At 37.0% G+C, this 16,038-nt stretch overlaps 3 protein-coding genes across 4 annotated transcripts; 2 read left to right on the top strand and 1 right to left on the bottom strand.

The window, feature by feature from the left end:
* Positions 1–649: 649 nt before the first annotated feature.
* Positions 650–8,799, bottom strand: LOC122017277 (protein SMG7-like). The gene is made up of 8 exons (XM_042574846.1): positions 8,668–8,799; positions 8,090–8,188; positions 6,890–7,489; positions 6,662–6,784; positions 5,834–6,063; positions 3,866–5,755; positions 3,597–3,748; positions 650–1,249 (listed from the first exon to the last, which is right to left on the bottom strand). Exons 2-6 carry the CDS (start codon positions 8,159–8,161, stop codon positions 3,883–3,885), a joined length of 2,898 nt encoding a protein of 965 aa, XP_042430780.1. The 5' UTR covers positions 8,162–8,188; positions 8,668–8,799; the 3' UTR covers positions 650–1,249; positions 3,597–3,748; positions 3,866–3,882.
* A 94-nt stretch (positions 8,800–8,893) lies between these two features.
* Positions 8,894–12,507, top strand: LOC122017879 (probable carboxylesterase Os04g0669500). 2 transcript variants are annotated; one of them, XM_042575591.1, is made up of 6 exons: positions 8,894–9,197; positions 9,568–9,620; positions 10,457–10,580; positions 10,674–10,795; positions 11,882–11,989; positions 12,127–12,507. In XM_042575591.1, the coding sequence occupies exons 1-6, from the start codon at positions 8,930–8,932 to the stop codon at positions 12,211–12,213; spliced, it is 762 nt and encodes a 253-aa protein (XP_042431525.1). In that variant the 5' UTR covers positions 8,894–8,929; the 3' UTR covers positions 12,214–12,507. The 2 variants fall into 2 exon arrangements, with proteins under 2 accessions (XP_042431525.1, XP_042431524.1); XM_042575590.1 differs by having other exon boundaries at positions 12,121–12,507.
* Positions 12,508–14,954: 2,447 nt separating this feature from the next.
* Positions 14,955–15,801, top strand: LOC122016100. The gene has a single exon (XM_042573288.1). The coding sequence runs from the start codon at positions 15,069–15,071 to the stop codon at positions 15,621–15,623; it is 555 nt and encodes a 184-aa protein (XP_042429222.1). The 5' UTR covers positions 14,955–15,068; the 3' UTR covers positions 15,624–15,801.
* Positions 15,802–16,038: the final 237 nt, after the last annotated feature.

Genomic DNA, 16,038 nt, shown 5'->3' with positions numbered 1-16,038 from the left:
ATGAGAGAAAATGATAAATTGAGAAGAGAGAAAGTATAATTAAAGAGAATGTGTGATGGAAAAAAATAAAAAGAGGGAAAATATAATAAGAGAAAATATGGATAGAGAGTATGGTAAGAAAGATTGAGGAGAGAGAAAAAAATAAAAAAAATGATAGAGAATATGTGATGAGAGAAAATGAGGAGACAGAGAATACGATGAGAAGAAAAGAGAAAGAGTGAAATGAAAAAAACATTGAAAAAATATACTAAAAATATTTTTGTCCAAAACTTAATTCTCATTCCTATTCCATCAAAATCCAAGGGAGAAGGTGAATTTCATCCATACCCAAATTTTTTGTTTCATTTCAAAATCTTAATTCTATTCCCATCAACCAAACACAAAATTTGAAAATAAATTCATTCCCTCATTCACAAACTTCTAAATCAAACGTCACCTAAATATTCTTGACGGCACCACAACAAAAATGAAGTAAATCAAGATGACTGAATAGTCTCTCTAGATCTGAGAAATTTTATTCCTAAAAAATTATTTTCTCAGGAATTGGATCTCTATCTCTCATATGACAATCTATCAAATATGAAGCACTATGCCCAAACAACATGGAAAGAGTAAATTCTATGAAATATAATGGAATTTCAACAAATAATTGGTCACCAGCAATCAATACCAAGCTCGATGAGATAAAGATATTGCAAATAAAAGTTTTACAAATAATAAGTTTCGAGGTGTCAACTAAGACCATCCATGTAATTGTTCCAAGAACATTTGGGAGGATAAATTTAAGCTGATGCTGGAAGTTCCTGGCTTCCAGTCCAGTCTGGTTTATAAAGCACACCACACGATTCAAACCACAGCATTTATTACATAAATTCAGAATAAACTATCGTCGATTCAAGAAGAAAGTAGCTCATGTGTCCTGAATCAAGTATCATTATCATTCAGCCACCGGTCGGATATCATTGTGTTCAGCAACAAATTCCTTCATAAGATCGATAAATTTTGACATCAATGATGTGGGGATCCTTTCAAACAGCTAAAGATCACTTGCTGATAGGTTGAATTACAAGACAGAAGCATAAGATGAAAGATACTAAAGCTTGTGGCTGATTACCACCAACCACCACCGAGGAGGAAAGTCCATGAAGATAAAACATTTGTTCAAAAAGTGTATCAACATCAACATGCTTGAAATTTCCCCACAATCGAGCCTGATCATTCATCGTCGAGCCTGAGCACCAATGCCATTCTGGGAAGAAAAGAGTCAGTGCATTCAAAAGCTTCATTTTTCTCAAGTAATATGTGATGAAACACAGAAAGCACCTTTGGCCAGCTATCAAATATTGTTTTCCTTTAATAGTTTAATTTGAAGGAAGTTAATGGCGCTTTTGGCTATGACTAATTTCCTTTGTCAGTATGGTATGAATGTAATATTCATGTTCTTTATAAATGGCTTCTATAGCATCGGTTGGCCCTTCACATACAGTGCCTCAGTTTTGTGTGGCCTCTATGTTTTCAGTAATGATCAAGTAGCATAGGCCTATGCACTGATAATCCTGTCATACTGCTGACTACGGAAACTTATACAGTCTAAAATTGCATCCATATATTTCACATTAAATCTAGCCTAATTCTTCTTTGGGTAGCCAGAGAATGTATTCGTGTCCATTATAAGCCATGTTCTTCCACCTATTTTGACATTGACTAGATGAATCTTAATCATCTATTTAACCCTATACAACTATCTCACTAGTAATAATCAAATAATAAAATGCATTAACTAGTAGTTTTTTTAGCTTTTCTTTACCCCTTTTACATCTGTCTGTAATAATAGATACAGCTCTTTTAACTATAGAATCTATCATCCAAGGTTTTTAATTGTCGTTAATTTAAAATGCATTCGCTCAACAACGATAGGAGAAAATATATGCACTTGTCTCCTAAACGGTGCAATTCACTTTCAGTAACTAAAGAAATACAAGTTGCAGAGAAATCACAGACAAGTGCAGAGATTTGACTCACATAAAAATAAATAAATTTAAAATTCCCATGGAACATTTAAATATGAGAAGGTTGTTAAATAAAATATATAAAAGGGTTATTTATTTGAAAAAGCCTCATTTTCAAATTGTTACCTGAATCAAAAACTCCCATGGAACATTTAAATATGGGCAGGTTGTGACATCAAATATAAAGGGGACATTTATCTGAAAAAGGCTCTCATTTTCAAATTTATACCTGAACCTTCCCATATCTTAAATATTTACCAGATTGTGTTCAACTCACTTCCTCTCAATTACCCTTTTCCCAATTAAAATAGCCACTCTTCAAGTGTAAACTATTTAACCAAGAAGTATGCCCAGTATAACACTTAGTTCAAAGTTCTAATCGACTTCAATATGATTCTGTTGATCCAATCACTCGCTGCCATAGTCAAGCATCCCAAAAAAGTCAGACAACATTAACTATAAATGAAATTGTTGATCACCAATGCCAGCATACAGCTTCTCATCTCCGTCATCACTTGATCAAGCGGCAGGTGCATCAGAGGAAACCTTCTTGTGGTTTTTATTCTTCTTTCCCTCCTCTCCTTTTGTCTCTTTTTGCTACTTGCCTTCTTCCTATCATGAATGGGAACTGAAAGGATCTCTTCACCATTCAGGTCGCCTCTCACTTTTTCACTGGTCAGGAGCAGAAGGCAAGCATCAAAAGAGGTCCATCCATCCCATTGTCAGCACTAGGCCCTCTCTAGTGGCTGGATGGCTCGGCCTTCATTTTGAAATCTGGTGTTTTCTGAAGCTATGTGAAGCATGAACAGAGACATGGAGAGGTGGAACGGAGCTTTAGACAGGGTCTCGCAGAACGGCTGGTCTAAGTGAAATGAATAAGCTTGGAGATTTCCGTCTTGATTTCCCTCTTTCATCTTGGGCAAAACAGGATGATGGACAGCAGGTGACAGATGTGATCGAGGAGATTGGAAGGATTCAGGCTGAGGAAGAGTTGATCTCTGAGCTGGTGCATGAGGTTTTATCAGTGAATATTGGAGTTAATGTGCTTGAAGCTGAAAAGAGTAGTGCTGATAAAGCAGGGGTTTTCTGGTGGTCTGTCTTTTCCAATACAGATGTGAATGGGGATTCAGATAGCAAGCTGAAATTTGTAGCTCCTAGTGTGCTTGATAGTAAGGTTCAGATGGAATCTTCAACTCATGGAAGAGGGTGAGAGACACTGGATATCCTCACTGGTAAGCTACTTGGTGCAAGACCAGCCTATCAGATTGCTAAGGAGAGGTGATGACCTTATGGAGGGTGAAAGAAAACTTAGAGGTGTTTATGTTGCCTTTTGGTTTTCTCATCTTCCGAGATTTGGGGATGAGGAAAAAATCAAGAAGGTGTTGGATAGCATGCACCATGGTATATCCAGGACAGATTACTCTTCCTCAGGCAATGGGATAGAGACATTAAATTGGAAAAGGTAAACAAATATATTTCAATGTGGCATTGCAGGTCTGCCATGGTTACTTCTTGGTGATTTGAATATTTTCATTTGATAAATTAATTATAAACAAAATGAAAATGAAAAGAAGAACCACTGCCTACCAGATTTAGGTCCATGCGGTGCAATGCTCCCATGATCCATGCTCAATATAAAGGTAACAACAACCTTTACAAATGCAAAGGTAGGACCGAAGTCAATTGGCACCAGGCTGCAGAACTTCTTGCAAACTCATCGTAAATGACTTCATCATTCACTATAATATATAGAAAAATAAATTAGATAAACGCATGAAAGTTCTGAAACAAAGATTGTAATTTAGTTCCTAATTTGAATTATTAACTCATAGTTGTTACAAAATCTCAGAAAGTACCAGTTAGATCAAAGAGATTATGGTTGATGTTGTTCAGGCACGAGAGTGTTTTGTGGGGTTGATTGCTCAAGTTTATGCCTAGTACGGGCTTTCAGTTGCTCAAAATCCTGAAGATCATGCCCATCAGTTGCCTGTGCCTGTATACTAGAAACTTGTTTCCCAGGAAATGGAAAACTAGAAGCATTGGCAAAGGCAGTAGTACTACTCATATTAGCATATGGATACCCATGCGGATGTTGATTGAGTGAGTTCACCATCCCTATGCTCTTAGAAGATGAAGATTGATGACCATCTAGCCATCTGTAATCATCAAGCTCGGGCTGCTGTTCCTTTACATAAGAGTTAGGAATTGCTTCCTCCTGCTGCTTTGAAGGAATATGGCCAAATCCAGGAGGTGGCCCCAAGCGCCTAACTGGACGACTTACAGGAGTTTTTCTGAGTGATGGTAAGGGTAGAGAAGGTCTGAAAACACTTCCGTCAGATGCTGCTCCTGAATGCACCAAAGTATCAAGTGGGGACGAAAACAAGACCTCTGATGTTTTATATTGACCAGAGTGTGCGCTGTTAGCATTTGGAATGGCAGAAGAACAAACTCCAGGTAAAAATGAATTTCGCTGCAAGTTATTTGATCCTTCTTGCAACATTTGGTTATTCATATATAAATGTCCACTTATATTCATATTTCTTAGTCCATCAGAGAGGAATTCATCTTGCTTTGGAAACCACCTGGAAGTAGAGTTAATATGCTGCAAAGGAAGCTGCGTGATAGTATTGACATATGGATGCAGATTCAAACTCGCATTTGAAACAGCTGAAATTGGAACATCATCTAAAGGAACAGGAGGATGAGCATGTGCCATCCAATCACCTGCAGATGATGCTTGTAGAGGATTGAATATGTCAAAAGTAGTCAATTTTGAAACATTTACATCTTCATATTTGTCAGAAATTGTAGGCCTGAAAACAATTTCTTCTTCCTCTTCTTCTCCTTCAACACAAGGTCTTGTCTTAGTCTGTGAAAACCCAGAACTAGATGTATTTGGCACTCTCCCAATATCAAGTATTCTCTCAATTGGATCAAATGAACTTGAAAGGGTAGAATCCATACGGCCTCCAATCATTGGTGGCTCTTTGCTCATTATGAATTTCTTCAGGCTTGGATCAATATATATTCTCTGCTGATTAACTGAAACAACACCTGCAAGAGCTCTACCAGCGGCTATAATCCTCTGGACACGAGATAATTTATCCTTGCCCCCATCACTTCCATAGGTATGTTTCCTTGAAAAATCCAAGATGGTATGTGCTGGTTTCATGGGTGAGAATCCTCTCAACTCAAAATCCTCCCAGAGGGCAACCCTATTATCAGTTTCACTTTCATACCTATTCATACTGAAAAAGCAAGCTTCGTCACTGTCACCATCAACAGATACAAGACCAGTCTGAATAAGCTTGTTCAATAATGCAACACATTGGCTCCAGAAGAACAATCTTGTAACAGCAAATTTTTCCCCAATATCAGAAGCAGCTGCTTCATCTGGATGACATGCCAACCACTCAATGAAAACCAGGATAGATGGCAAAAGAAAGCTTGATGCAGCATCATGAAGATCTATGCATCGCTTAAAAATGTGACCAGCAAACTCAAAAATAAATATAAATGCATTCTGCAACAACACAGTTCGCTGTAAGACCTCAGCATACGATTGGTTCTCAGACTCTCTTTTCACATTATGTATAGTGAATATCAGAATGGCAATATGCCTCAGACTGGCTGATGCATTTTCAGTAGCATCAAGACCAAAATTAAGATTCTCTTCAGGACCCAAGGACAAAAGCACATTCAGATCATTAATTAATGAAGAAAATACTTCTTCAAAAATTTCCAAGCTGTTAAGTTTCAGAGCCAAATTATTTAACAACATCAAGAAGTTCAAAAGAAAAGGAATAGTAAGAAAAGTAAAATACCTTGTTCGCGTGAAAAGGATACCATTAAGGCGAACAAAGCGAGTAGAAAAGGCATTAAGTACTTCTGACTTAGTCATCTCTCTCTCTTTATGGATACTTTCTACTTTGTTATCTTCCTCCAGAAGCTTTTCATTCCCACCTCCTCTAGCTTGTCCAGCTGACCGCATATGAATTCTTCCCGTTGAGGTTGTTTTTGAATTGCAAGACAGCTGTGAGTAACTTTGTCGGTTCTAGACAATTGTTAAACAGAAAACAAAAGATTAAAACAAAAGGGACAAATATAAGGGAAAAAAGCATAATTAATAAACTGATAGGAAACATTCAGACATGATATCTTTATTATCAAAAAAAAAAAAAAAAACTGATCTATGTAATAAAGAAAGAAAAAACCCATATCATTTTCAAAGGATTCTTTAGAAATCTAACTTAGCAATGTGGGACAAAAAGATGGGATTTCTACCTCCATTACTTCCTCCTTACGTCCTTTGGCATGTCACCTTTTAACATAGTGGCTCAGCTCCAGCATTGGTAGAGGTAAAAAGATGAATGCTGATACCATACTAAAGCCCCAAAGAGAATCAATTCAAACTAAAATGCCAATAGACTTAGATAAGGGCCCTCTTAATACTTAAGCATGGTTTCGAAATATCACTTGCCAATTCAGTACTAAATGAAGGCATCTTTATCTATCATCCCTTTCTCTTTACCTCCAAGAACAAATATGATCTTGACAGTTGACACTTGATATGGATACTCAAAAGAATTAAAATCATAAGACGACAAAGGAGAACATAGGTAGTATAATGGTTATAAGAAGTAAAAGGCTACCTTCTCAAAAGCAACAATCAAGTTATCTCTTGCTGTTGAAAATGGAATATCGACAGCCAGACTTCTGAAGTAGCGGTAGATTGCCAACAGTTCATCACCCGAGTAGGAAGCAAGTATTGCCAGCTGGTACAAATTTATATGAAGCATAAAACCAATGAATTACTCTGTGCAAGGATACGCCAAGGGTGGTGATAATTGTGAATTAACAATATTAACAATGATCCTAACCTGGTGATGTGGATTACCATGTGAAGGACACATAGAAGTTGCCTGCATATAGTAACTAGTAGCAGCTGCAAAATCACGTCTAACAGAGTCTCCCTCCCCATAAAGTCCTTTGTAACGAGCAAGGTCTCCCAAATATATCAAACAATGGTAACAAGACATAAGTCCTTTCTTCATCTCAGCCAATTTCTTCTCATCTTTTGTCAAAACATTTTCACTGTCAGTTCCCTCATTAAAGTAGCTCAAAGGTAGGCCATATTTTGCCCTGATTTTCAATATCAGATCATGGTAAAATCCAGTTGCTTCCATCAGAAAGCTTTTAAAGACAGAACGGATTTTCTTCACTTTATCAAGACGAACCAGGGCCTTTGCACCAGATGTATTAGATCCAGCAGATGATGCAGCATTAATATGGTGCCTAAACTCTTCAATTCTTTTATAGTGCAGTTGCCAAAGGACATACTCGATATCATGTTTTTCTGAAAAATCATGATCTTCAAGAATTATAGTCTCATAGTTCTCTCGCATTTGAAACCATGAATTGGGGTCTGAAGGAACTTTTGACTGAGCTGACCTTCGCAATCCATTCTCTAGATCAATATTCTGCATGGGAAGTTTCTAAAAGATATTAATACATATTTAAAGGGCATTAATTTGATACGTGCACAATTCAGTAAGGAATGACATGGCGATATAAGAAAATTCTGAAGGCAACTTGTGTTGTAATTTTGTAAGAATGAGAGACATAATATGTACCCTTTTATATAATTCGATGTTCAACTTCAGAAGTCAAATAACCTAACATAAATGAACACATACAGAGATGAGAAGGTGCATGAATATGAGACAAGGCTTATACTTGTTAATGTGAAAATCCAATTTTGCAATGAGGGAAGGGGAGGGGGTGTGAGTATGTGAGGAATCTTATCAATTGTACATGATGAGAGGAAACTCCAACAGAGTTTACTTGGTCAACTGAAGAGCAATAATGAGTTATTCAGCAACGTAGAAAATGCTGTAAACTCAATAAAATCAAAGATTAATATCTACTGTACATATCAGATCAACGTACCATTGACTTGTATGCTTCATTCTCAAAAACTATTAAGATTAATAATTGTAGCAGCAGGTGCAAGTGCAATTGCAAAACTATAACCCCGGAACAAAACAAGATACAACAAAAAACAAACGTACAATTTATACCTTTTTAAGAAGCCGTTGTACAAGCTCCCGAGACGAGGGAGACGATGACCTGTCCATTGGAACAATCATCATCCATCAAATATGCACACTATGTTCTTCCTGCAGCACAAAATTTAGAACACATGCAATTTTAGGCCAAGGATTCATCAAAAAAGAATTATCTACACCAGTCAATAAAAAGTTCTAATTTTCGCATAAAATTACACAAAAAAGCTTTCGGCATTCATCCCCAATCAAGAATCGGGGACTAGAGACGTGCTCCATTCTGAAAATCCCAAATCTACATTCGATCCCCCAATACAGCCCACCGAACCCTAACCCTACATCTGCAGACACGACTCCGAGAAACCCATCAAGACCGAAACTTTGCGCAAAACCAAAACCCCGATAGGGATTCGAAGCAAGTAAGATCCCATCCGCAAATTCCAGGCACGGAAGCTTCCGAACTGGGACGAATTCGACGGATTCCTCGAGAGAGCCGGCGTACGACGTAGTAATCAGCCCAACGGATGGATTCTCGAATTGAAGGACGCGACGAGTACCCGACCATAGAAATTGAGGGAGAGGAGAAATCGTACCTGACCGCGGCCATGAAGGCGAGGGAAGAGAAGGGATAGGGAGAGAGCGAAGGGGGGAAAGGCGGAGCTGCATCGAGGCGGAGTTGCCATCAAACGAGAGGGAGACGAGGACCGCCGATATATTATTTATTTATTTATCATTCAGTTGTTTTCTAACTTAAATTACTTTCTAATTGGGCCGGCCCAATTACGATCCATACATTCTATTTCAATACGTCATCTGCCGCAGATCTTTTTCTATGCGGACTTCATCGGACGACTCATGAGCCTCCGATCGGTCCCCCTCTTCCTCCGCCCTCTCGCCGTCGCCGCCGTCATTGTCACCGTCGTCTCCCTTCTCTCCTCCCTCCTCAGCCGCCAGATCCCTCCGTCGCCGCAGCTCTCCGCCCGTAGCTTCTTGGTATGGCTCCACGGATTGGGCGACTCCGGCCCTGCCAACGAGCCCATCCGCACTTTCTTCTCTTCCCCCGAGTTCAATCGCACTGAGTGGTCATTTCCCTCTGCTCCTCTGGCTCCCGTTACCTGCAACAGTATGTCACATCCCTTCTCGATTAGATCTGTTTCTTTCGTGTTGTTTTAGAGCAGATTTGGTGTGCGTTTGATCGTTTCACCGTTCAGTTCTTCCTCATTAGTATGTGAATCGCTTGGATAACTTTCATTAACCTAGGATTCTCTAGTCTAAGGTTTGTGCCGTTGGATGTAGTCTCCTATTCGTCTACATAGATGGAAACACTTAAAAGAAATGTTTTTTTTTGTCTGACTTGGGGAATCTCTCCATGAATTAGCACTCATCTGAGATGTATTGCTGATGAACTCTAAGATTAATATAAGTTTCGAACATACAGCAATTAGATTGAATGAAAATTGTGCTTACTCTTTTCTGCTTTTTTGCGTTTGCAGATGGAGCAGTCATGCATTCCTGGTTCGACATTTATGAGATACCCGTGACTGCTGTAAGTGAATATTGAATTTGCATCAGGATTAAAGTTTACAAGAAATATTAACTGAGGATTGAAATTACATTTGCATAGGTCCATTAACCATGATTAAAGAACTGCACCTTTTCAGGTTAAACAAATTCCTTTAAATTTAATGGTCGTTCAATATTTTTGAGGCATAACTTCGTTATATTAATAATTAATCATCATTGTTGAAGTAAGTGGGGGAAAAAAATAGCAGGCTGAAATTCAAGAGTCCTCAAGGTGTGAGAGATTGATTTCTTCCTTAATCTTGATGATTTGTCGCAATTCTTTTGATTTGGTTTTCTCTTTCAGTTAATGAGATAAATTCACTTGACACATTTGAGGTTCTTTGTATACATAATTGTTTCTTTATGTAAGGAATCATGGGCTGAGATATTTATTGCAATGAATGTTTTAATCACAGTGCAAGAGACCTAATATAAGAAGTAATGTTGGATTCCTCAGTTTCATTCATGATATTGCATTTTGCTAAGTTGTATTAAAATATAAAGTTTGACTTAGCATAGGTGGACAGTTTATAGGTTAAATTTGCTAGATCAACAAGATTCTTCAGTCTGTTGATGGTGCCACTATATTTTGATGGAATTCTAGAGATTAATTTTACCTCCTCGATAGGTATAAGTAAATAATCAGGATTTAATTACTTAATAATTAAATCATCGACCAGCAGATTTCTTCACCTATGTTTAAAGCATTTATTAACCAATATACATCTTTGGTATGCAGTACCTTCGACATGGTCCTTTGAATAAATTGACTAATTAGTTCCTTTGAAAAATTAAAATAATCTGTTGTGTGTTAATTAGGTATCTCCCAATGATGAAAATAGTGTCCTTGAAGCAGTCAAGACAGTGCATGCAATTATAGACAAGGAGGTTGCTGCTGGCACACCAACTAAAAACATATTTATCTGTGGATTTAGTCAAGGAGGTAATGGTGTTGCTAATTTTTTGATGGGTTTACTATTTTGATTTATGCTGAGAGACCAAGGAACTGCTAAGTATGCTTGCAACTATCCTCCAGGTGCTTTGACATTAGCAACTGTATTGCTTTATCCAAAGACTTTGGGAGGTGGTGCAGTATTCAGTGGATGGGTACCTTTTAACTCATCAATAATAGCATCCATTTCCCCTGGCGCCAAAAAGGTTTGTGGACATTGACTTTCTCCTTTGCAATGTTTTTCTTTTAATGTGAACTTGATTCATACATGATTATTGCTTCTTATGGTTGATTTACTTAGCTAGACAAATCATAATTGTCTTGATATTGACAAAATCTACTTGACATACTAGAGTCCATTTCATCTATATTTTTTCATGAAGGCTATATGCATCCCAAATATTATGGTGTAATATTAAGTCTACATTGAATGAACAAGCTAATTCTCATCTCTCTTGAGTCAACCTCTTTCAACAAAGTGGTATCTGGTTAAGATGGTCTCACAAAGCAATTTGGCCTTCCAATACCCATGCCCTACCTAAGAGTATAACAATTTATCAACTCGAATGAAAGCAATTTTCATAACATAGAGTTTGGAAAATCATTGAAAAAGGATATGTGGAACTCGAAATGTAGAAGCATTTAAATAATGCCAAAAGGATATTTTGAAGAGGGACCATTATGTTCCCACTATTAGCTACCTAGGTTGGGATGATGAAAAGGTGTTCCTCTCTAGTTGTCTTCTTTCTCTTTTCCTTTGTGCAAGAGATCCAACAACTTTCTCATATTTTTCACTCCATGGTTGGTCACCTTTTGCTGTGTAAATTACAAGTGCAAACGCTGGTCTTTAATAATGCAAGACTTGCTTCTTTCAGTTAATCTATTTTCTTGACAGTATATAAACATTGGTGTCCTTGAAATAAGTTTTCTGGAAACAGCTTCATGCCATGTCACAAGTTTGCATCAGATGCTTGTCCTAGGAAATGATATCAAAGTTCAAGTTACAAATTCTATAGTATGTTGGTCTCCAGAAGTAGTAAATGATCGAAGTCAGCAAATGAACAATCTACTAGCAGAATAGATGGCTGATTGCTCACTTCCTGTCAGGAGTGTGTACTGTAAATAAAATTTATTGATATTTTGAAGCTCAAACAAGATCACCCTGTTGTTGTTTTCGTTAATAGTTTAACTTCTAATTCTTGGTAGCTACGATTTCTTTATGCAACATGAGATCAATTCTCTTCGAAAGCATCCCTAGTTGCCTACTGAAACAAACTCTTTCAATTTTGCAGACACCTATGTTATGGTTCCATGGAATGGTCGATGAAGTTGTGCTGTTTGACGCCGGTAAAGCTGCACCTTCTTTTTTGGAACAGGCTGGTATCCAATGTGAATTCAAGGTAATTTGTCAATTCTCTACTTAGCTTTTGACCCTTTCTCTTTGTTCTCTCCATTTTTTACTTGGTTGCCATATTTTGAGGTTTTCTTTTCCTACACTGGAGTTCTCCTAGTTGATCAATTCTTTTTTCAGCCACAGGCCTATCCTAGTCTTGGTCATTCTATCACCAAAGAAGAGTTACAATACCTCGAGCCATGGATCAGGACTCAGCTGAAGAGTCAATGAAATCTCCAACCTGCCTTCATGACAATGTCACACCAACTTGTAAAGGAATGACGTCTGTTTGTAGCTCACATTTAATAAGGATTTATGCTCAAAGCATGACTAGGGAAACCGCAAAATTGATGGTATAGCATCTGCCTCTATCTTTCTGGGATATTAACTGTAATGTTGCTGAAATGATTTGGAGATATGTTTTTGTTGTGCACATATTGTAAAAAAAATTAAATTAAATAAAGACAAACTAATCTGATGATGGAAATGAACACTATAGTCTTAAATGAAGCAGATTCAATGAAATGCTTTGTTGTCCTTTGAAGATGTCTTTACTTGGATAGAAAGTTAGAGACAAAGACTTGTGTCACTTCCTTCCTCTCTTTCATCCAAACAAATCTTTAGCCTTGATATCCATTTCCAGTCCTATATGTTCTGAAGCTTCTTACTGATTTCATATACTTTTATCTCGACTCTGTATATGCTATAACTAAATCTTAGTGAAATTCCAAATTGCAATGATGGTTTTCTTTTTGTCTTAGCCCTAAAAATTCTAACATGGATGAAAGACTATCTTCCATTTGGGGATACAGATTTAAACTCCAACCTAGTAGAAAGTCCTAAAAATCTAATTTGCTTATTAATAGATAAAGCAAATGATTAAAAGTTAGAAGAGACTGAACTAAGACCACAGACTGAACTAAGACCACCTCTTTGTTTCATTATGTTGAGCACCACACTCATATAATAAAGTTGGCAATACATTAAAATCAGGTTGGTCATACAGTAACTAATTGTTCAAACTTTTCTCTGGTGTGATCGTCATCTGATGCAAACAATACTATTGCGAGTCTTTTAAATTCATAATAAAGTAGTTTAATTTTTTTACAAAAATAATAGTAATAAAGGTATTGGGATTGAAAAGAGCATTTGAGCTAATCAAATATTTGAATTAATGATAATATGATGATTATCCTATGAGTAGGATCGCACCTAAAGTCTAATGGCTTACAAGTCACGTCCTTGTTGCCTCACCTTCATCTCATAGCATGAGGTCACACACTAAGTCCAAATCACCTTCACTCAAGGTCAAGCTTCAAGTCACAACACACCTACTCTTCACCAACCAACCAAGGATAGACATGGTTAGATGAGCCACAATCAAAAAAGCTATATATATACGTGTGTCTATTTTATCTTTTAGCACCTATAATTAAAAGTTAGTTTAGACTTGGTCATTATTCTCTCTTTGAAAATGTCATAACCTAATCCATAGACTCCCCGAAACTATACCTGCTTGACTAAACTTTAAAATTATCTACTTTATAATCTAAATCTAAACTAATAAACCATTAAATATAAATTTTTCATTTTGGCTCAATTTTAATAAGCATTATGAATTCATCATTATTAGTATGAGCACTTTTACTAATACCAAAGTCGATAAATCAAAAACATTTATTGATAGTAAAATGTATAATCATCATTGTAACGTCCCTCCAAGATAACTCTTCACACTGTCTAATAAAAAATTAAATCATAGAAAACTTTGCCTAACAATAGTCACACATGCATGGAGGAGTTACAACAATAAAATAGTAAGGATGCTTTTAATTGAAAAATATTTTTGATAATCTTAATTATCCATCCAAGATTATCAACTAAAATTTTGTTTGATTTAGATAATCGATTATTCTCCAGTAATGTTCTATTCCCGACACGTCAGTAAAAGGGGCATAAAACTCGGAATCAAAAAATCTCGAAAAACTAAGATTTTTCTTGATTTCGGAATTAATAAATTTTTTTTACCTAAAATATCCTCGGATAAAAGAAAAATATGACAAAAAAGAAAAACATAAAGAAAAAATGAAAAATATAAAAAACAAAATAAAATAATTTTAAAAATAAAGACATTAAAATTTTTAATAGAAAAAACGCAAAATAAAATAAAATAATAAAAAATGTAAAAAAAACATAAAAAAATAGTAAAAAATTTTAAAAATAAAAAAAAATGGGAAAAATAATAAAAACCCTAAAAATTAAAAATAGAAAAAAAGCTTTAAAAACATTAAAAATAAAAAAATGTAAAAAATAAAAAAAATAGAAAAAATGTAAAAAAAAATTTAAAATAAAGAAAAATTGAAAAAAAAAAAAAGTAATAATAATAATAATAATAATAGTAATAATATTATGTATGGTTAGTTTTGTAACTGAGGATAATATAGTAAAATATTAAACTAGGTTTTTCTAATAAATAAATTTTTGTTGTATTATCTAGGATGAACCAAACAACATTTGATTATATTTTATTCTTCATTTATATGATTATTTGATAATCACATAATTAAGATTATATATTATAACTTAAACTAAACACACCTATGTGTAATGGTAGGAAAATGATAATAGTGAAGTATATGAGTATTTTAATAGAGTTGAGATTCATTGTCCCTAAAATAATGTGTCCTCATATTCTCTCGCTGATCGGACGGGTTAAATCATATCTCAAGGATGCAGTGCACATCACGAGGATATCATGACCGTCCGATTGGTGAGGGAACATGGAGATATATTATTTTGGGGGCAGAGGATCTCAACTCATTTTTAATGATGTTTATGAAAGTTTGAGGGGTAAAATGATAAATTTGAAATTTTCACGGGCAAATTGAAAAGAAAATTCATGTGTGGGTAAAAATTAAAATGAAATTATCTTCCATTTTTCAATGTTACCGGCAGCATAAAGAGATAATGGTGCTCTCTTTCTCTCTGTCCATCGCCAGATACCTCGTTCTGGTTTCAAAGGCGCCACCCTTTTCCCTTCTTCTCCCATTAAAAAGCCTTCTTTTTTTGTTTTCCGCCGGCGTGCGATGAAGAAGCTCGGCGACGGAAAGGGGCGGAAGGTTCACCCAGCCCCGGCGCCGCAAGATCAGCTGGCGGCGCTCCCCGCGGCCGTGCTGGCGCTGGCGGATGCGCTGAACTCGGAGGATCAGGAAGTCCTGGCCTACTTGCTCTCCGGCGGCGGGAGGTCGTGGAGGGAGCGGCAGCGGGCGCATCCCCCGGAGCTGGGCTGCGCCTGCTTCGGGTGCTACAAGAGCTTCTGGGCGCGGTGGGACGCGTCACCGAACCGGCACGTCATCCACCGCATCATCGACGCCGTCGAGGAGGGCCTGGAGAACAGGGACCAGCGCAGCGTCGACGGCGGCGAGGGGCGCCGCCGGAGGCAGAGAAGGCGGAAAGGCGGCGACTTGGCGACGGCGGAGGGCCCGGAATTAGGAGGGCTCTCGGGTGGTAATGACGGTGACCAATACCATGAAGAAGAAGAGGAGGAGGAGGAAGAAGACGAAGGTAATGGTGAGAGCAAGAGCTCAGTGAGGAGGTTGATGAGATTTATTGGGGAAAGTGTTTGGGGAGCTTGGAATTGAATGGAAGCACGGATGATGGAGATAAACAAGGCTACTGAATTCTCTACCTATTTTGTCACCTGTTTGCTTGATCGATCTCACTTTCTTTGGCAGAGAAAAAGAGAATAACCTCTTCTCTAGTTTCTGTTTATGTAAACAAAAACAGATTTTCAGAAGGAAAAAAGTCATTATTAGTTCAGTTTGCTCTCCCATGTTTCCAGACTTACAACTCTGTTTGATGACTTGTGACGGGAAACAGGAACAATACCGGTAAAAGTTAACTAAACAAACACAGCAGAGTGTGTTCTTTGCAAATAACTTTTACACAATTGGCACTCGAACAAAATCAGTGTAGGATGACAGGAAAATCATATGACATGCAGGAAACATATCTGTAACTCAAAATAAAAGAACAAAAAATTATAGGTAGCATGTC

The sequence above is a fragment of the Zingiber officinale genome, chromosome 8B, assembly GCF_018446385.1.
Source record: "Zingiber officinale cultivar Zhangliang chromosome 8B, Zo_v1.1, whole genome shotgun sequence".
NCBI classification, from domain to species: Eukaryota; Viridiplantae; Streptophyta; class Magnoliopsida; order Zingiberales; family Zingiberaceae; genus Zingiber; species Zingiber officinale.
The sequence above is the reverse complement of the archived record's forward strand: the minus strand, read 5'-3'. Positions and strand labels throughout refer to the sequence as shown.